The 22338-nt window shown below is 46.1% G+C and overlaps 1 protein-coding gene across 1 annotated transcript in view; it reads left to right on the top strand.

Annotated features, from left to right (window-relative positions):
* The first annotated feature begins 295 nt into the window (after nt 1-295).
* Nucleotides 296-22338, top strand: part of NDUFAF2 (NADH:ubiquinone oxidoreductase complex assembly factor 2) — a 115144-nt gene continuing 93101 nt past the window's right edge. The window contains exon 1 of the mRNA XM_075342561.1: nt 296-470. Within this exon, the coding sequence (XP_075198676.1) occupies nt 356-470 (115 nt within the window). The 5' untranslated portion in view covers nt 296-355. The remainder of the gene's footprint in view (nt 471-22338) is intronic.

Below are 22338 nucleotides of genomic sequence, written 5' to 3'. Positions count from 1 at the left end.
GCGGAGCTGTGTCTGAGAATGAGGCGGGGCTGAGGCAGGCCTTGTACCGTAGTACGGTAGTATAAGTACAGGCGGAGGCGTGATTTGCTGTGATGTGAGAACGCAGAGCTGTGATTGGCAATGATGGCAAAGGGAGGAGGTCGTGAGTGGATAGGATTGGATGAAACAGCGTTGTGATTGGCTATTCTTGAAGGAGGCAGGGATGTATTGGACCATGTTCTGAGAAGGCTGGCATGTGATTGGGTATTGCTGGTAGAGGCGAGGTTATACTACTTACGAGAGCCAATCACGTTGTTCGGACTTGTGCCGGTAGAGCACGCTCCTTTCTGTCTTCCTTGTTTACTCCGCGCACATCATGGACAAGCTGCGCTCCCTGCTGCAGAGGACACTGGGGACAGTGAGGCACCTCATGGGCACCGACCAGTTCGGAAACAAGTATTATTATATTCCTGAGCAGAAAACATGGACAGGTAATGGCTGCCTCCACAGTAGCCAAACTGAGAACTAATATACTCACATACTGGGGAGGGGGTGTTGTTGCCTGTAGCAACCGACCTGAGCTTATGATCTGCACTAATAAAACCTGGTCTCTGGTTGCTAAGGGCAACAAGGCCACAATCCCACTGAGCATTTCATCCGTGACACTTTATTCTGTGGGTATTCTCTGATGATTTGTCACTTTGCCTCCGGTGTGTCCTGATCGTGGTATCAAAACAGCAGCATACTGACCACTAACTGACATCGCAGGAATCAGGCTCTCTGCCCCTACATCGTGCTGCTGTCAGATTACATAGATAAAACCTGCTGACAGATTCTATTTAAAGCTGATATAGTTAATCGCAATGACCCTGGTCCATTGGCCACGACAGTAGTCTGTGGCCACCAGACCGGAGCCCTGCCAGCATCCCCAGCACCTCTTCTGATTAGTGGGTCATATTGCACCAGGCTTACTATTAATACGTGGAGCCAGGGGTGGCGGCAGGTACGTGGAGGCTGGCAGGGCTACCTACCTGGCCACTGGGCCACAGTGCTGCGAATCTTTGTGGTCCTCTAAAGCATGAATAATAGGAGCAGTGTGATTTATAAACGATGTATATGATAAGGTTTTGATTAGCTGCTACTGGTAACCATACATGTTAGGCTATATGCACATGCTGCAGCTTTTTCTGAGTGCATCTTTATTCCTGTGGTCACAGAAAACGCAGCTTGTGGTCCAAAAAATGCATGATGTTTTGCCGCGTTTGTGCCAATTTATATTGTAAAGGAGAAACAAAATGGGATAGGATAATTGCTAGAAATAACAGACTAGCTTGATAGAGGGATAGCTAGCTTGACCAGCTGTTTTTTAAAATTATGTTTTGGTAAAAAATTGTCATGGGGTCCCCCCATTTTTCTTATCTAGCACAGGAACAGCTGCAGGCTGCAACCCTCATCTGTCTGCTGTACCTTGGCTGGTTATAAAAAAATAAGAGATTTACTAAAAAAAAAAAAAAACGTGGGGTCCCCCCCTTTTTCTAAAACCAGTTAAGGTACAGCAGACAACTGGTGTCTGATAATATTAAGGTGGGAAGGGCCATGATTATTTGGCCCTTTCCATTCTAACAATAGCAGCCCACAGCCGTCATTAGATGCACCAATTCTGGCGCTGGACTTGGCTCTTCAGGTTGCCCTGGTGCGGTGGCAATCAGGGTAATAAGGAGTTAATGGCAGCGCACAGCTGCCACTAAGCCCTAGATTAGTAATGGGAGGCATCTGAGCCCCCCATCACTAATCTGTAAGTGAAAGTAAATAAACACAAAAAAAATCCTTTATTTGAAAGACAAAAAAAACACCCTTTCACCACTTTATTAACCCTCAAAACACCCCTCTACGTCCGACTTAATCCACACGAGGTCCCATGACGCTTCCAGCACTTCTACATCTGACGCTCACAGAGATCGCCATAGAACATGACCACACGCTGTTAGGCAGCGACTGAACTGAGCCGTGCGATCAGCGGTGATGTCACTAAGGTTAGCTGCGGCCACAGCTATAGTCATCCACCTGTGACCGCAAATCACCTGAGTGACGTCACTGCTCTGTTACACGCACTGTTACACTTACATACACACCTCTGCTATAATAATAATCTTTATTTTTATATCGCCAACATTCTGCAGCGCTTTACAGTTCAGAGGTTCATATACAGGCAAGTGACAGTTATAGAAGATAGCATTATTAAGGCAAAAATAAAGACAATCCTGCCCATAAGAGCTTACAATCTACAATGAGGTGGGAGGAGAAGGACAAGGTACAGGTGCTTATTTACAACGACGGTCCAGCCATCTCAAAGAAATGGGGGATAGATAAAGGCTGCATGAACCAGTCATCAGCCAGTCTTTGTGATGCTTTTGGGTGCAGTCGCGTTTGATGGAGAATTATGTTGTGTGAGATAGTGGAGGGCCTCTATGTGAATTGCATTCGATTAGGGAGTGTGAAAGGCCATCCTAAAAAGATGTGTTTTTAGGGAGCGTGTGAAGCTGAGTAAGTTGTGATTCGTCCTGGTTTTCTTGGGGTAGAGCATTTGAGAGGACTGGTGCAGCTCGGGAGAAGTCTTGGTGCTGGGAGTGGGAGGTTCAGATTAGTGTGGCTGTTAGTTGAAAGTCATTTGCACAACGTAGAGAATGGGTGAGGTGATAGACAGAGATGAGGGTGGAGATGTAGGGAGGTGCCATGTTGTGAAGAGCTTTGTGGGTGAGAAGAAGCAATTTGAATTGGATCTGGTTACATATGGGCAGCCAGTGCAATGCTTGGCACAGAGCGGAAATGTCCAAGTAGCGGTTAGCCAGATAGGTGACCCTGGCTGCTGCATTAAGGATGGACTGTAGAGGAGAGAGTCTAGTTAGGGGGAGACCAATTAATAGAGAGTTACAGTAGTGAAGGCGGGAGTGGATCAGGGCCATAGTGAGGATTTTTGTAGTTTCCTTGGTGAGAAAGGGGCGGATTCTAGAGATGTTCTTGACGTGCAAGAGACAGGAGCGTGCGAGGGATTGTATTATAGAAGGTGAAGGAGAGATCAGTGTAAAGTATAACATGCAGACAACAAGCCTGCTGCCTAGGAGTTATTGTGGGGCCACACACAGACAGGGAGATGTCAGGATTAGGAAGGTTGGAAGACGGAGGAAAAAGAAGTTCAGTTTTGGAAAGGTTAAGCTTCAGATAGAGAGCAGACATGATGGTGGAAACTGCAGACAGACAGCCACTGGTGTTCTGGAGTACAGCGGGGGTGAGCTCAGGGGATGAGGTGTATGAAGATGGTACTGGAAGCCAAATTTGCTAATGGTCTGTCCAATTGGGGCAGTGTAGAGGGAGAAAAGAAGAGGGCCAAGGACTGAATCTTCTACATACACAATTACACTTGCATACACAGCTCTGCTACATGCACATTTCCACTCAGACACCGCTCTGCTACATGCAGTTACACTTAGGCTGGACTCACACAAGTGTGTGGCATTGGATGCGAGATGCTAATGACCCCCGGCTCGGGCTCTGCTGTGAGCGTGAGCCGGGTGTCCTGCGACTGTGGTACGATCTTGCGATCGGGTCACAGGTGCGCAGCAGAGGGCAGGTGCTGCGGAGGAGAGGGAGGGGTTAATACTCCCATCTCCTCCATTGTCAGCCTGTGCGTATATCGCACTGCACTGGGATAACATCCGAGAGCAGTCCGATGTATCTCTCGCACCCATTCACTTGAATAGGTGCGAGTGATACGGCTCTTGCAGAAAATCGCAGCATGTTGCGAGAAAAGCTGACCATCTGCTCTCCCTCATTCACGAACATTGGTCAAAGTGCAATGCGAGATCTTCTTGCATTGCACTCGTCGGATTTTCACGCTCGTGTGAGCGTGCCCTAACACACACATACACCTGAACGGAAGCTGAGACCTAATACTCGATTAACTGAAGGACCTTTCAGATTGTGATCAGTCACATGATCTGAAAGGTCCTGTGTTACTCATGTGGAATGTCCTTCAGATGCTCAGCTCCTGCAGCCTCCTCTCCTGCCCTGCAGCGATCACATAGATCAGTGTGTGGCAGGAGAAGAGAGGTCAGTTCTCTGTGATCGGGTAGGATGTGGCGTTCTCCTCAATCACAGGAAGCTCCCTCCAGACACGCACACTTTTTACCAGAAATTTTTCTTATTAAAAAGTATGTCTTCTACTCCGAAAAATACGGTAATATTGATCAGAATTTTTCAGCCTATGGGTTCGCCCCCCCCCACAGCAGTCACAGTCTCTTTGATGGCCTCATGGTAAACTTAATGATCCATCCAGTGTCACATCCAGCCAGGAAAATGTCCATAGTTACGTCAGTCAGTGGTCGCTTACCAGACTGTTAACTCCTATCAAGCGCAAAAACAAATTAAGGCTCCGTGCCCACGTGTATGTATTGCATGCAGTTACGCTGCGTTCTGCACCGCAGCATAACTGCATGCGTCCTGCGTCCCCTGCACAATCTATGAAGATTGTGTATAATCCACGGTCACGTTGCGTTTTAGAACTCAGCGATTTGCATGCTGCCAAATCGCTGCGTTCTAAAAAGCAACATGTCACTTCTTTCATGCGCTTTGGATGCAGCCCCCGCTCTGCCTATGGTGCGGGCTGCATCCAGAGCGCATGAAATCGGCTTTTCATTATGCAGTGTTTCTGCAGCAATTTGAAGCGCACATATGCTGTTCAAATCGCTGCAGAGATTTCTGCAGGGACACAACGCAACGTGGGCACGGTGGTTGTTAAAGGGCCTTCTTCCTTACTGCCAATTTTAAAAATGACGATAAGAAATAACTGATTAGTATCCAATCTCTCCTGCCCCCTGTAACTGTTTCTGCTTGTGAGCACTGTTTAAGGGTGGCAAAACAGTAGTTTTTTGCACATCTGCAACCTCTGGGATCCTTCACCTTGAGGTTCACTGGACTCCAGAGGCACCAGGAGCTTCAAATACCTGATTACTGCCTTGTGTTGGTATTTTAGAAGCTGCTCTCTTAAGCTGATGATTTTGTCTGGCAGCAACACTCCTCATTATGCCTTTATCTGCACAAACCCATCTGTGCTGTGTATCAGCCCCAAATGACTTCAAAATAGGGTGATCACTAGAGATGAGCAGACCCGTGGAAGTTTGGTTCGGTGGATTCTGCCGGACTTTTAGATAAAGTTCGGTTTGGGACCAGACTTGACCAGAACCCCAATGGAAGTCACTAATTGGGCAGTTCGGGTCTCCATCCACATACAGCCACCCATAAGCAGATCATTTCTGGAAGAAGGGTGGGCAGGGTTTTTCTTTATTTTTTTGTGTGCACACCACATCTGATCACTCTCTTGTTACCCCCAGTGGGAGCCGATCAGACACTGCAGCATCTGGCACTAGGCTGAGCACCGAGCGTACCCGAACACAGCGATGCTCGACCAAGTGGTCAGTAAATATAAAGCACCAGAACTCTGTTTTAGGTGTTTGTTTTTTGGAAAGTCTGTGTTTGGTCCAAACACCGAACCTCGGATTCGCTCATCTCTATTGATCATGCCTATGTTTTCATGAAATATTTGGTTTCATACCTTGCCCAAGGTATTTCACGCTTTTTTATTTCCCATATTGCGTGAATCCTGTGGATGCGTAATAACGTGGAACATTCCTCTTAGGCCTGTTTCACCTCAGTGAAAAACAGACGTTTTTCACTGCCTTGTTAAAAACGCATATGTCCCTCCGTGTGCCGTGATTCTCGGCACACGTGGGTTGTCCATGTGCAATCCGTGATACGTAATCTGTCATCCGTGAACTCACCTGTCTCCGTTCCTGCTGTCCGTGGTGCTGAACGCTTCGGCTCTGCTGTGTTTCTGCCCCTGCTGCGTTTCTGCCCCTTCTGCAGCTACTTCCGGGTCGGCTGTGCCTGCATACATGAATATGCATGAGAATAAGCAGCCGGCTCTGAAGCAGCAGACAGCAGAGGCCGGAGACAAGCAGCGCTGGAGAAGGGGAGTATAAAAAGCTTTTTATTTTCAATGTCTGTGTTTTTCTAGTACGGGTTTCACTGATCCCACCACTGCGTGGGACATCAGTGACGCCAGAAAAAAAACAGACATGTCTCCCTGCGGAGCACACGGACACGTGTGTATGCTGCACAGAGACACGGTCAATGAAAAATAACTGATGTGTGCGCAGACCCATTGATTATAATGGGTCTGCGTATGTCCATGATTCTGGTACATATAAAAACTAGCACATACGTACCAGAATCACTGACGTGAGAAAGAGGCCTTAGGCTACTTTCACACATCCGTTTTTTGCTCTGCGGCACAATACGGTGCTCTGCAGTAAAACCGCAACCGCTTTTTTTTGCCGCCGGGTGCGTTTTTTTTGCATAGACTTACATTAGTGCCGTATTGTGCCGCATGGGCTTGCGTTCGGTCCGGGTTTTGCCACATGCGGCAGATTTAGCCGATGCCGCGGCTGGATGGAACGTTGTCTGCAACGTTTTTTGCTCCGGCAAAAAAAACGCATCGTGCCGCATCCGGCCGCTGCGGCGCATTTTTCAATGCATACCTATGGAGGCCGGATGCGGAAAAAAAGCATCCGGCCGCCGCATGCGGTTTCTTTCACTGCGCATGCTCAGTAGCGTGCCGCAACCGGAAAAAAACGGACGGGCCGCATGTAAAAATTTATGCAAAGGATGCGGAGTTTTCGCCGCATCTGTTGCATAGGTTTCACAGCCGGAGTGAGCCGCAGTGCTCAAACCGGATGTGTGAAAGTAGCCTGAATCAGTTTTTCTGTAATTGGGATCCCCTGGCACTAATTATCACAAGTGTTTGAGGTTGATTTCAGTGAACCAAAGACCCTGAGACCCCAGACCATCCATGAGGTTATTTGGAAAACAAAAAATTACAACTTGAACACTTAATAATCCAATTTACATAAAAATTTTGAACACGTGGTAGACAGCAAAAGTGGACGGAGGGCATCTATGTCCTGTTGTACTATGTTGTGGGGGTTTTTTTTGGGTGTAAACCACAGCTAAAATATGTATAAATTGACTTCAAAAAGAGGCCATGGGCCAAATTCAGACATTCGTTTATCTTTATATACAGGGCAAAAAAGGGACTGATTTTCATCTTTGTTTATTATTGCGTTTTCGTCGATGTTTAGAACATCTTTTTTTTTTTTTTTTGTTTTTTATCATCACTAATTTTTCCCGCATGCGCAACTAAATAAATAATTTCCAAAGCTTCTCCTACAAATTACATTGTTAAAAACAGGTTGCACATGAATGGCGTCCCTGTACTGTCCATGTCCGTGATATTCATGAGTTTGATCCGTGACTCGGGTTAAAAAAATGACATATCCTTGGTTTTGGCACCCCATACACAAAAACCATGGACGGGTGAACAGCACCGTGGCTTATAATCTGTATGTATTCTGTGATGAACACTGGGGAGGAAGGTGGGGGACTTTATGGGATCGGCTCCCATAGGGATCATCTGTGTAGGGAATATTGTTATGACAAAACTATTTGACCAGTTTTTATACATCAACATTTTAAAGTTTACCTGATGTCACACAATCGTCCCGAATTTTCTGCATGAAACGCAGTCAATTTTCTTATGCTCATCAGATCCGGCTCTACATATGCGAGGACGTTCCACTGATTGGGGGGGGGGGGGGGGGGGGAAGGGTCTATGGTCTGGTCTCATTCACACCTTATCTATTATGGCACAAGCGCTTTTGCTGGCGGATTCCAAATGGAATCTGCCTGGAAAAGACATTTTGGCATGTGACCGCTGCAGCAGTCACCGTGCAGGATGGACAGGCTGGCGGGGGTGGAGAGACAGGTCACGGAGGCGCTGCGGATGTTCAGTAGGTGACAGCACATGGTACAGAGATCAGTCATTAGCCTAATGATGTGCAGGGGGGGTCTGACATGACTGCTACAGCTGATCACTCGCCTCCTTGGTCATGCACTATACATGCAGACATCATTGCCAGTGATTGTCTGCAGTGGTCATCTTAGTGATGCACTTAACAGAATTACTGAAATAGCAGAGCTGTGAATGTCATGGAGAGCTTTGCCCAAATGACTGTACTAAGATGTGACTCACAGTTTAAAATGCTGTTTTCCTGGCCCACTAGTCACGTCCTCTGCCCGCAGTTTCAATGGAGGGCTCCAAATGCAGGGTCACACAGGAAGCATTACTTCTGGGGCAGAGGATGCACGAAACCGCATCCAGAATGTGTACCTGGATCATTAAGGGTCTTTCCATAGACGTCAAGGTTAAAAAATTGAGACAGGGTTTACTCACTGGTCCCTGCTCCAGCGCCGGCTCTTTACCTTTAGTGTGGTGACTTCATGACCACCATGCATGTGACCACTGCAGCCAATTACTGGGCTCAGTGTCTCTACATTGTATGTGGCAAAAGCCATCAGTGACAGTGATTGATTGGCTGCAGCGGTTACATGCACTAGATCATCAGCAGACAGCCAGCACTGGAGCAGCGACCAGTGAGTGAACCTGTTTTGTTTTTAACCCTTTAAAGCCTATCAGCTAAAAGAAAATGAACAGAAAACCCCTTTGTTATTCCGCAAGAATACACTGTCCTATGCTGCACTATGACTTGTTTAGTTTTGTAGGAAGCAGAACAGTACTTGGATCTCGCCACACGGGGGCGACATTGTCTCACAGCTGACAGTAATCCTTCAGTTTATCACTTTCCTGCCCTCCTGCTGTTGTGAATAGATAGATACTTAGGTTGTAGCCATTCTCTGTATCTGCAGTGATTAGTCTCCTGTTCCTCCAGAATCACCAAATGCGGTGTATTGTCTGCATGTAATCATTGTTGATGCATAATGACGTCCCACTCTGATGGTGAATGTGCTGTACGGGAAGTCGGGCTACTGCACAATGGGCATGACTGCTCAGCGCTGTGCCCCACCCCAATTGTATCTCTTCCAGCTGGTGTAGGGGCAGCGAGCAGGGTTAGTGAACTCACTGGACCACAGGAGGGACCCAGGCTTACCCGTTGGTGGGAGGGGCTTAACTAAGCGCTTAAGACAAGGCAGACACCAGGTACCACTCCGAGGGCAGTGACTGAGACTGGCAGCTGACCCCCAGGACAGGAGACAGACTCAGGTATAGGCACAGGTGCAGGCTGGTACAGGTGGGATATCTGAAGCAGACAGAACAACAGATGTGGACGGGTGTGGTGGGCACGGCAGTGACAGATAGATATGGGAAGGCAGGTACACGTGAAGGACACAGACTACTAGCTAGCAGACTGAAGACTGACTGACTAAAGGTGTTGCACATGCACCTCCCCTAATGAGAGGGTGCCTTAAATACATAATGCCTGTTAGCCATAGGATGAGAGGCATTTCCTGGAAATAGTCGCTGGCCCTTTAAGATGAGGGCTGGTGTGTGTGCGCCCTAAGCACACTCCCGGGAGACTAGGGGTGCATGCATAGGCCCTGGGAGAGGAAGGAGGCAGCAGCACTGGTGGACAACTGTGGGGGAGGACGTGACCCGGCCGTGGCAGTGAGTATGTTGGCCTCCTTGCAGGGACGCCGGCGCTGCACCAATTACTTTAGCCAAGCGGTGCGCAGTGCATTATAGTGTTATTTCTTCTTTCACTGCTTGGGGCATCTTGTCTCACGAACACACGGCTTTTACTGTTACTTGTATGGGGAATTCTGCCCTGACAGATTCCCTTCAAAAACCAAACAATTCTATGTCTTATTTGCAAAATAGCCCAGAATTCATGCAAATAAGCAAAGTAAAATAAAATAATATATCTAGTTGAAAGGTGCGAGTGCAGCTACTGAATCCAGACTAGCCCTGGGTCAATAACGTACAGCCAACTGGTTTATAAAAGTTGATCAAAATTATGCAGTTGTAGAAAGTAATAAAACATTACTGTAATAGCTGAACCTAAATGTTCATAGACGCAGTTTAAAAGTGTTGGGGGAAATTTGACAGGTTCCCTTTAACACTAGAAGTCTCGTTTTTGAGGCTGCGTATTTTCGCTGCATGCAGAATTTTACATTACAAGCAAAGTGGAAGGGATGAATAGAAATCTCCTGTCCACTGTGCTTCTTTCTTATGCTATTTTAAAGGAACCAATCACCCTTTAACTTTTCAGCAGCAGGACCTGTGTGAGGTCATACCCATGTGACCAGAAGGGGCGGGGCCTCAGCAAATTTAAAAATGTTGCTTCCTGGTATCAGCTTTATTGGCTGAGGCCCCACCCTTTCTGGTCACATGGGTGTGATCTCACTCAGGCCCGGCTACTGAAAAGTAGAATTTGTATAAGTATTATACAATCAAACAGGGGGAGGGGCTAACTATGAATACCCCCCCCCAGATATTATCTGATCCCCAGCTGCTGTCACTCAAGAAGCTGCCAATTTTATAAACTTTACTTTCTTGGATTTCAAAACCTAAACATCCGAGCTGACCACTACAGGTATGTATAGAATCAGCCTGATAGTGCCAGTATAGCACTGGCTTTAGCTTTTGTATGAAATCGTGGTGATTGGTTCCCTTTAAACTCACCTGTGGTTTATTTTTCCAATACGCAACATGTCAATTTAATTTGCGGGTTTTGTTTTCTGTGTGGATTTTGCCCATAGACTTGAATTAGATGCTGAAAATCTGTAGGTAAATGAGGCATATACATTTTTGGTGCATTTACACAGCAAAAACGCACCAAAATCACATGTAGTCCCCACCTAAAGATATCAATAGCAGGAAGTTTAAAAATCAAAACTGCTTTATTTAAAGGGCACCTGTCAGGTGCAATATGCAGCCAGAACCATGAGTAGTTCTGGGGGCATATTACTAATCCCTGCCTAACCGTCCCTGTATACACTAGCATAGATAAAGGGATCTTTAGAAAAAGTATTTCTAAAGAGTCTTTATGATATGGGCGGCACGGTGGCTCAGTGGTTAGCACTGCAGTCTTGCAGCGCTGGGGTCCTGGGTTCAAATCCCACCAAGGACACCATCTGCAAGGAGTTTGTATGTTCTCCCCGTGTTTGTGTGGGTTTCCTCCGGGATCTCCGGTTTCCTCCCACACTCCAAAGACATACTGATAGGGAACCTAGATTGTGAGCCCCAATGGGAACAGTGTTGCCAATGTATGTAAAGCACTGTGGAATTAATAGCGCTATATAAATGAATACAATTATTATTATTATTATTATTATTATTATATGCGAATGAGTCCAGTGACTGGTCACAAGGGCGTTAGTTCCTGCGCTCATTCCACCCTCATACCATATTATCACACCCACAGGGGCATGCTAACATACTATTCAATGCAGCATCACCAGCGGTGACACATGTACCTGTGTTTGGTGTGACCGCTGACCTGAATGCCTGGCACTTCCGGTCATGCGCAGTATAACGCTGGGTGTTTGCATCCTGGCTTCTGAGAGGTCTAGTGCACATTGTCTGGAAATGCCGGGACTTCTGATCAGCGGACACAGGTACACATCTCACCGCTGATGATGCTGCATTGATTAGCATGTTAGGACGTCCTTGTGGGCATACTAACGAATGAGCGCAGGAACTAACACACTTGCAACTAGTCGCTGGCCTCATTAGCATATCATAAAGGATCTTTAGAAATACGTTTTCTATAGATCCCTTTATCTCTGCTACTAGATACAGAGACGGAATCAGGTTATGCTCATGGCACCTGATTCTGATGCTGTCCGCTTTCCTTTCCTTCTCATAATGCTAATTTAGAGATCAGTGATTATTCTTGTATACAAAAAATAGACCAATTTTATTATGTTTGTGTGTGTGTGTTTTGGATCCAATTCTCATTAATGTTTGATCCGTATGTCAGTTTTTACTATAACTAAATTTCTTGTTTGCTAACAATTAAAAAAAATTACAAACCTTCCCCTCCCCCGATTTCTATTTCTAATAATGGATGGCATGCTGAGTACACTCTGATGCCATCTATGTTATTGTCTGTGATCTTTACGGACCCATAGACTTGTACGGATCATTTTCATCTTTGATTCAGACCACAATCGGACATTTCTGTATTTTTCGGGCTATAGACCCATTTTTAACAATAAAAACTATTGTTAAAGTGTATGTGAATTAGGCCACGTGCACACGTTGAGTATTTGAGTATTTGTACTAGTGATGAGTGAACTTGATGCTCTGGAAGTGTAAAGCGGGCTTTACACGCTACGATATTGCTAGCGATATCGTACGCAAAAGCACGCGCCCCCGTTGTGCATGCGATTTGGTGTGATCGCTACCGCAGCGAACATTATCGCTACTGCAGCGTCACACATACTTACCTGCTCGGCGTCGTCGCTGTGACTGCCAAACAATCCCTCCTTCAAGGGGGAGGGACGTTCGGCATCACAGCGACGTCACCGCGACGTCACTAAGCGGCCGGCCAATCAAAGTGGAGGGGTGGAGATGAGCGGGACGTAACATCCCGCCCACCTCCTTCCTTCTGCATTGCGGCCGGCGGCAGGTAAGGAGACGTTCCTCGCTCCTGCGGTGTCACACACAGCGATGTGTGCTGCCTCAGGAACGACGAACCACATCGATAATCAACCATTACCGATTTTTGGTTTTGGGACGACGTCTCCATGGTGAACGATTTTCACCATTTTTGAGGTCGCTTAAGGTCGCTGGTAAGTGTCACACGCTGCGATATCGTTAATGACGCCAGATGTGCGTCACTAACAACGTGACCCCGACGATAAAACATTAACGATATCGTAGCGTGTAAAGCCCCCTTAACAGCATTTTGATGATCGGGTGCTTGTTACTTTTTTACACAATATAATGGAAATCTATTGCGAACTCGAGCGTTTTTTCGAAAAATTTTCCAGAAAAATGCTCAAGTTCCCTATTGACTTCCATTATTCTCAGTAAACGAGTGCTGAGCATCAAAATGCAAATTTCACTTACTGAGCACCAAACAGTTCACTCATCACTATTTTTTACCTCAGTATTTGTAGCCAAAGCCAGGAATGGGTGATAAATCCAAGAGGTGGTGCCGTGTTTCTATTTTCCTCTGATTGCCCCACTCCTGCTTTTGAATACAAATACTGCGGTAAAAAACTCTCACCATATACTGATCGTGTGCACATGGCCTTTTCATTCAGAGGCAGCTTCTTGTGATAGAGGAGAACACAGACACCTCGTCCTTCCCGATCACGAAGAGAGCGACTCTCTCCTCCTGCTACACACTGATCTATGTGGGAGAGGAAGCTACCGGGAAATGAATGGAGGCTGCACAAGCTGAGCAGCTCAAGGACCTTCCACCCGATTTCAGGTCATGTGATCAGTCAGTGCCTGGAAGGACCTGCAAGATGTGGTTATAAATAGTGTGTATGTATATGTGCATGTAGTAGAGCTGTGTTTCTGTAAATCTATGTGACACATTCCTCCGTACGCTGAGTGTCACAGGTTGTCATAAGTTTGTATCCCAGACCCTTCTGTCTTTCCGAGATTTGAAGTTATCTTTCAGTACTAATATTCTCATAATGCTGTGATCAGAGCTGCAAAAATGTTTGGCCACTGATTGATTTATCCTTTTTTCATGACAATTCATGCTTGCACTAAACGTTTGTCCAGTCTTCCCTACATATAAACCCCAAGATGGATATTTGGTGTTTATAATTAAAGTTTTCAAGTACTAGAACAACCCCTTCCCATACTCAATGGACACCCTGTTGAAATTTTAAAAACAATCTGATACTCACCTCTCCTGCCGTCACTAGCTCTCCCAGGACTCGCGCAAGGTTGTGATATCACTTGAGCCCCATTCCCAATCACCACCGAATTTCCGAATTTAATGTCGCTGATCGGTAAGGGAATAGATATCTGTGATTGCAGGGGATTGGTTTCATGCGGACTGTTTTTGGTAACGTTGCAGCTTTCCCAAGATTTCTGTTTTTGAAACATAATAATGGCTGATATTTGGCAAATTGTGTTTATTAATTGTCCCCCAGTGTATCATTTCTCTTTCTTCTCCTGAGTGTTAGGGCACATTCACCATCCGTTGTCTGTACAGTAAATGCCCTAAATACATGGTCGTGACTGCTTTTGCATGAATTACTGCATCAATGCGGCGTAACATGGAGGCGATCAGCCTGTGGCACTGCTGAGGTGTTATGGAAGCCCAGGTTGCTTTGATAGCAGCCTTCAGCTCATCTGCATTGTTGGGTCTGGTGTCTCTCATCTTTCTCTTGACAATACCCCATAGATTCTCTATGGGGTTTAGGTCAGGCAAGTTTGCAATTCAATTAAGCACAGTGATACTGTGGTTAGTAAACCAGGTATTGATACTTTTGGCAGTGTGGACCTGTGCCAAGTCCTGCTGGAAAATGACATTTACATCTCCAAAAAGCTTGTCAGCACAGGGAAGCATGAAGTGCTCTAAAATTTCCTGCTAGACGGCTGCGCTCACTTTGGTCTTGACGGTAGATCTGCACCAGCAGGTGACATGGCTCCCCAAACCATCACTGATTGTGGAAACATCACACTACACCTCAAGCAGCTTCGATTGTGGATTTGTATTGAATTGATGATGCCCTACAACTTTGTAATTCACTTTTTTTTTCTCTATCTTGTTCCGTTTTCAAGATAAAAATGCTATCTCCGTTATTTTCCACCAGGTGGTGCTATAGGTGGTTTCATTGCTTAGCGCATGGCTACTTTACTATACCTAGACACCACTTCTATGCCTTTAGCTGCAGCCGTTCTCAAGTTAATGGCGGTGGACAGAATATGGGTGGGCACACTGTATGTCTTTCAGGAAATGGGACTGATGATTTTGGCTAACAAAACACTTTGTATTTTTGAGAACCAGGTATAGTGTTGCCGGAGGTCACTCTGTGGGCACTGCCCAGTGTATAACTAGGTTCGGACTGTACATCACTGGAGTGAGATAAGCATTTTACTTCCTAAAGGTTTTATTCATGGCCTCTGCTAACTGCAGCTTTTATGCAATCTGTGAATGCTGGAACGGCCTCTATGGCTTCAAACTGAAATTTCCAATCTGAAAATCCTCCCAGGTGTCAGGCACAGTTTGGTGCGGTCTTTAACTAGCAGCCTGGAGCACAGAGTCGTCCTGTTACTGCCAAGCTGACAGCGACATTGGACAGCTGTCAGTACTGCCATCCGCCAGTGATTGACTGCAGTCATTAGTGGATTACAAGCCCTCTTTGTGCTAAATGCCGAAGCTCTGTTCATGGGCTATAATGCCGCCATAGAAACACTTCATATAGAAACATGTATGATGGGATTATATAAAACCCACAACTACCAAAAAGGGGTTAACAACACCCGTGTCGTCCAGTCGGTAGCCAGTTGCACACACTGCTGGGCTGCTGTAATGGGCGCCATGCATACCTGCGATGTAAGGGAAAACCACATTTTGTAAGGAATTGAAATGACCAACTATTACTTTGTTCATTACATTATGGTTCTATGTGTGTGTGTGTAAAATATGTGTGTCTATATATATATATATATATATATATATACATACATACATACATACATACATACATACATACATACATACATACATACAGTTTTTAAAGGCAACCTGTCTTTGCAGATATGGGGTTAATCTGCAGGTTAATAGCGCTAAAATTCTGTGTGACCACCGCACTGGAAGCCCGGCTACCAGGACAATATTCACTTTATTCCTCCCGGCAACTTCTGGCTTTCAGTCATAGAGGCACTGCTTCATTCACAGCTCAGTATACAGTGAGCGGCTGCTGTAACTGCGTCACCAGCAGTGCACTGACTGACAGCCGGTCAGCACTGATACACTGCAAAGACGGCTGTCAGTCAGTGCCGGAGCGGGTTTACACTGTGTCGCTTTAGAACACTATTAGGATCTGTTCACACATTCATGATTTTAAACAGAAGAACACGCAGCAAATACTGATGTGTGACAGGAAAAATGCAGGATCAAATACAAATGCGTTTAGAAGCGTGAAATCTGCAACAAAAGTCCTGAAAGACTTGACATGCTGCAAATTTTATTTTCTTGCAAAGAAAAAAAATAAGCAACGTGTGCATGAGACTTCAGGGATCTTATTCACTTTGCTGGGACAAGGAAATCCTTCAGGTTTTGTGACAAATCTGCATAGGGAAAAAAAACATGACAAAATCGCAATGTGTGCACTGACCTTTAGCCTGCAGATTAACCCCATATCTACAGATATGTTTTTGGCGTGACTGGTTGCATTTAAAAGGAGCTTAGCAGGGAGGTTGTTCCAAACATCTTGGAGAACTAACCACATATCCTCTGTGTGTTCTGTCTCTTCATGTTATCCCAGACAAACTTAATGATGCTGAGATCAGGGCTCGGCGGCCGGATCATCACTTTCAGGACTCCTTGTTTTTCTTTACATTGAAGATGTTTCTTGGGGCTCGTTCACAAAAGCATCTCATACGGATTTGTACTGTTCGGTCGAGGCCACACGGGGATTAGTGCAATCCTCGCATGACACTCGGCTCACGCTGGCAGCACAGCGTGAGCCGAGTGTCATGCGACTGTGGTCTGATCATGTGATCAGACCACAGCTACAGAGGGGAGGGCAGGCGCTGTGGAGGTGAGGGAGGGATTATCTCTCTATCTCCTCTGTTGCCGGCAATTGCGATTCTCGCACTGCTCTCGCGTACCATAGGATAATATTGGTCCGAGTGGAATGCGTTTGTTTTTTTTTTTTTTAATCGCATTCCACTCTCACCGTTTTTCTCCCCGTGTGTCTTAAGCACGCTTTACACGCTACAATATATCTTACGATGTGTCGGCGGGGTCACGTCGTAAGTGACGCACATCCGGCATCGTAAGGTACATTGTAGTGTGTGACAGGTACGTGCGATTGCGATTGAACGAAAATCCGTTCATCTCATGCACGTCGTTCATTTCTCATGAATTGAACGTGCGGTTGTGCAATGTTCCCGAGGCAGCACACATCGCAGTGTGTGACACCCCGGGAACATTGAACGACAGCTTACCTCCGTCCACAGCTCCCACCGGTAATGCGGAAGGAAGGAGGTGGGCGGGATGTTTACATCCCGCTCATCTCCGCCCCTCCGCTTCTATTGGTCGGCTGCCACGTGACGTCGATGTGATGCCGAACGTCCCTCCCACTCCAAGAAGTGGACGTTCGCTGCCCACATCGAGGTCGTATGGACGGGTAAGTACGTGTGACGGGGGATACTCGTTTGTGCGGTACGTTCAGCAAATTGAACGTGCCACACATACGATGGGGCGGTTACGATCGCATATGATATCGTATGCTGGATCGTAGGGTGTAAAGCAGGCTTTAGGCCTTCAAGTAAAAATCGCACAGCACACTGATCAGTGTAATAGAGTTGTTCATATGACCGGTTTCTTCACATGGACTGAGAATTGGCTAAGAGAAAATTATAGGATGCGCTATTCTCTTTAGATTCCCAGATGAGACTTGGCCATTCAAGTCTATCGGTGTGCAAAAAATACACAATATTGGATCACACACAGAACATCCATGTGACTTTTTTGATTTTTATAGATACATTTCCCCTATTAACCAAGGAAACTGTGTTTGATCGTCTTCAGTTTTGAAAGTAGATGTAAAAACGGATCGCACACGAATGTAGAAACTGACATCGGATGGCACATAGATGAGTATATGGATGGAAATCGTCCGAGTTTCTTGGCCTTAACGATATTGGCTGTATGTTTGTGCTCATTGTCCTGCTGCAGAAAAAACCTTGGAGCCAATTAGACGCTTCCCTGTTAGAGATGAGCGAAGCCGAGGTTCAATGTTCGTACCAAACACAGACTTTACAAAAATAAAACAAAAACAGAGTTTGGATTCGGAGATCTTGTGCTTTGCGTATGAGCATCTCTGTGCTCAGGCACACTCTGTGCTCAGGCACACTCTGTGCTCAGGCACACTCTGTGCTCAGGCACACTCTGTGCTCAGGCACACTCTGTGCTCAGGCACACTCGGTGCTCAGGCACATGCGGTGCTCAGCCACACTCGGTGCTCAGGCACACTCTGTGCTCAGCCCAGTGTGAGCTGCTTGCAGTGTTTGATCGACTCTCACTGGGGGTAGCAATGGCATCATCAGATGTAGTTTGCACCAAAAAAAAAACTGGAAAAAGCCTGCCCTCGGAAGTGATCTGTTTATGGCTGCTTGTGTGCGGAGACCCGAACTGCCCAATTAGTGACTTCCTTTGGGGTTCAGGTCAAGTCCAATTCCCAAAACAAACTTTAGATAAAGTCTAGATGAACCTGCCGAACCGAATTTCCACGGGTCCGATCATCTCTACTCCCTGTGCATAGACTATAGGTTTTAAATAGCTTCCTCTGTATTTGTACAGTGGAACCTCGCTTAACGAGTAACCCACTTAACGAGAATTTCGCTTAACAAGCAAAGCTTCCTGTAAATTTGTAACCTGGTTTACGAGAAAGCTTTGCTGTATGAGCAAAATACTCACCGCACACACTTCCGGTTCCGTACATCCACCGCGCTCTGACCCGCACTTGCAGTCCACACAAACACACACATGTACGCACAAACACACACATGCACGCACGCACGCACACACATACAGTATTATGCTCACTTTACCTTCCGTTCCATCGCCGGTCTCATGGTTCTTGTAGTTCCTGGGTACATCGCGACGTCCTCGCGGCGAACTACAAGTACCATGAGGCCGGCGGTGGAATGGAAGGTAAGGTGAGCATATAATATGTGTACCTTCCGTTTCATCGCCGGCCTCCTGGGTCCTGTAGTTCGCCGCTCCGCTCCACTCCAGGCTGTGCATCGGAATCCATAGCGACGAAGCAGGAACTTCCTGTCACCGCTACTCAAAGGCAGCGAGCTGGCCAATCAGAGGCTAGCGGCTCTGCCTTTGACGTCAGCACGCTGGGAGCGGAAGTTCCTCCCTCGTCGTTATGGTAACCTGATACACAGCTTGTACCGGAGAACAGCAAGTCCCAGGAGACCGACGATGGAGCGGAAGGTAAGGTGAGCATATAATATGTGCGTGTGCATGCGTGCTTGTGAGGTTGTGTGAGTTTGTGCGTGCTTGTGCATGTGTGGAATGGCACAATAGGGGACCAGGATGGGACATTTAACAAGTTGTGGAACGAATTGTCTGCATTGCAATGATTTCCTATGGGAAATCTTGCTTTGCTGAACGAGTAACTTGGTTTACAAGCACAGTCCCAGAACGGATTGTTCCTGTTAAGCAAGTTTCCACTGTATTTGAGTGGCGAAGGTTACCGCAGGTCCACCACCTTTTATATGCTTAATAGTTAATATAATAATATTCTTATGGCGCCAACATATTCCACAGCACTTTACAATTCAGAGAATACATGTACAGGGAAAACATTACAGAGTAACACAATTCAACAGATACCAAGAGGAGTGAGGTTCCTGCTTGTAAGCTTACAGTCTATGTGGAAATAAAAGGCACAAAAGGTAAATAATAATATGAATAATATTTATTCACTTATATAGCGCTAGTAATTCCACAGCGCTTTACATACATCAGCAACCCTGTCCCCATTGGGGCTCACAATCTATAGTCCCTTTCTGTATGTCTTTGGAGTGTGGAAGGAAACCAGAAAACCCAGAGGAAACCCACACAAACACGGGGAGAACATGCAAACTCCTTGCAGATGTTGTCCTTGGTAGGAATTGAACTCAGGACCCAGCGCTCCAAGACGGCAGTGCTAACCACTGAGCCATTGTGTCGCCCATGGTAAAAAGTGCTTGTATTGTATGATCCGGCTATCAGTATAAGAAGATTTTGTAAAGGAAAATTGGATTAAGTGAGATGAGATGATAGGCCAGTTTAAAGAAATGCGTTTTTCGGGCACGTTTAAAACTGTGGGTATTGGCAATTGATCAGATTTGGGTAGGGCATTCCAGAGAATTGGCGCAGCTCGCGAGAAGTCTTAAGGCCCGTCACACGCTACGATATATCTAACGATATGTCCTCGGGGGTCACGGAATTCATGACGCACATCCGGCATCGTTAGAGATGTCGTAGCGTGTGATACCTCCGAACGACTGTGAACGAGCAAAAATACTCACCTTATTGTTGCTCGTTGACACGTCGTTCATTTTCATAATGTCGTTCCTCCTTCTGTGCGCCGGTTGTTCGTCGTTCTTGAGGCAGCACACATCGCTCCGTGTCACACATCGGGAACGACGAACACAGCTTACCTGTGTCCCGCCAGCAATGCGGAAAGGAGGAGGTGGGCGGGATGTTATGTCCCGCTCATCTCCGCCCCTCCGCTTCTATTGGGCGGCCGCTGTGTGACGTCGCTGTGACGCCGAACGTCCCTCCCTTCTCAGGAAGAGGATGTTCGCCGACCACAGTGATGTCTTGAGGGAGGTAAGTACGTGTGACGGGGGTAAACGACTTTGTGCGCCACGGGCAACTAATTGCCCGTGACGTACAAAAGATGGGGGCAGGTGCGATCTCACGATAAATCGATGTGTAACGGGGCCTTTAGAGACTGAGGTGTGAGGTTCAGATTATAGATGATATCAGTCTTAGGTTATTAGCGGAAAGGAGGGCACAGGTAGGGTTATAGACAGATGAGTGAGGAGATATAGGGCAGTGCAGAACTGTGGAGCGATTTGTAGATGAGTGATAAGTTTATAATCAACTCTGTAGTGGATGGACAACCAGTGCAATGACTGGCACAGGGTAGAGGCATCTGTGCAGTTGTTGGAGAGGAATATGATCCTGGCTGCTGCATTCAGGATGGATTGGAGAGGGGATAGTTTAGTAAGAGGGAAACCGATTAGTAGAGAATTACAGTAGTCCAGGTGAGAATGAATAACAGTTTTTGCAGAGTCAACGGTAAGAAAAGGGCAAATTCTAAAGATTTTGAGGTGTAGGTGACGTGAGTGATTCTACATGAGAGCAGAATAGCTGCAATGAAAATGACTTGTATATTCAGTGTTTTAAAGAGATTGCTGTTAACTATCTTTTTGTTGCACACGGTGCAGACTCAGAGTGGTAACCAACCATTCCTTATAGCATTTCAACTGCTTCATATCAGCAGAACATCTCTTCTTCTGGGCTCCTCTGTTGATGGGACGTGACTACTGAAATCCTGTTGAATGACAGCCAGCTTCCCACAGTTAAGCAGCAGGGAGCTGGCTGTCAATCAACATATCGGCAGTCACGCCCCATCAACAGATTTTAGCAGAAGTGAAGCCACTGCTCTGTCAACATGTCGACAGTGGAAGCCGCTGAATCGCCGGCAGGAGCGGTGTGTGACCTCTCTGTGCTGGCAGAGATCTGCGCCAAACTCAACAGGCAGGTAGTTAACAACTGCCTACTAGTTCTTAGATCCATAGTAAAAATATTATATAGTCCCCTTTAAATCATCTACATAGCGCAGTTTCCACCTCTCGGTTCTTGTGGGGTAGATGAATATATACATTAGAAGATCTCCATTTAGCTGGTAATTAACAGTAATAATGTTATTTATGGCATTTTCATCTAGTTGCAGGTTGGCAGCAGTAATATTGCAGCTGTCTGGCCTTATATAATATCTTGTTTATTCCAATTTTGAACATAGGATTATAATGTGGAATAATTAATTAATCAAATAGAATTAATAGGGCTATATCTTTTGCATTTACTATATTGGTTAAGGGGGCATTTACAACGATAGATAATTGTGAACAAGCGGTCTTAATAACACCCTTGTCACGATTATCTTTCGGTGCCAGCAGGCTGCATTTTGCTTGTTCATCAGGTGAAATGATGTTTTGCGAAGCTCTATCATGAGCGATTTATCGTCCTGTGTGAACAAGGCTCACACTGCTGACAATAGCGATCCATTACAGATTACTGGTAAGAACTTTCCCTGGTAAGATGTCCAGAGATGGGTGACCACACTGCTGCCACGATTTGTGAAGATCTGAGGTTGTAGATTGTATTAATCACCTAGGCAGGTTAAAAATGCAATTATTTTTATTCTTCCATCCACGGTCTTACAGCAACTCCAGGTAGATTGCCAAGACAAGATGCCCACAATCCACAAGATCCCAAACTAGGACCGGTGGTTCCACTGCCCCATTACCAAGTGATACCCACGGTCTCCCAACTTTTAATATTCCCACCATTATAGTTTGCAGTCACTGCTTATACTCCTGAAGATGACAAATACCACAACCATAGAAGATGTATCCAGCTCCAGCTGGCAACAGCCTCCTATCCCTTCGTCGGTGTCCTAAATTCCCTAAGCTGACCCCCAGGAAACACCCCAATAATGCTAATTATGTAT

The sequence above is a fragment of the Anomaloglossus baeobatrachus genome, chromosome 1, assembly GCF_048569485.1.
Source record: "Anomaloglossus baeobatrachus isolate aAnoBae1 chromosome 1, aAnoBae1.hap1, whole genome shotgun sequence".
Lineage (NCBI taxonomy): Eukaryota > Metazoa > Chordata > Amphibia > Anura > Aromobatidae > Anomaloglossus > Anomaloglossus baeobatrachus.
This window is presented reverse-complemented; position numbering and strand designations above follow the sequence as displayed.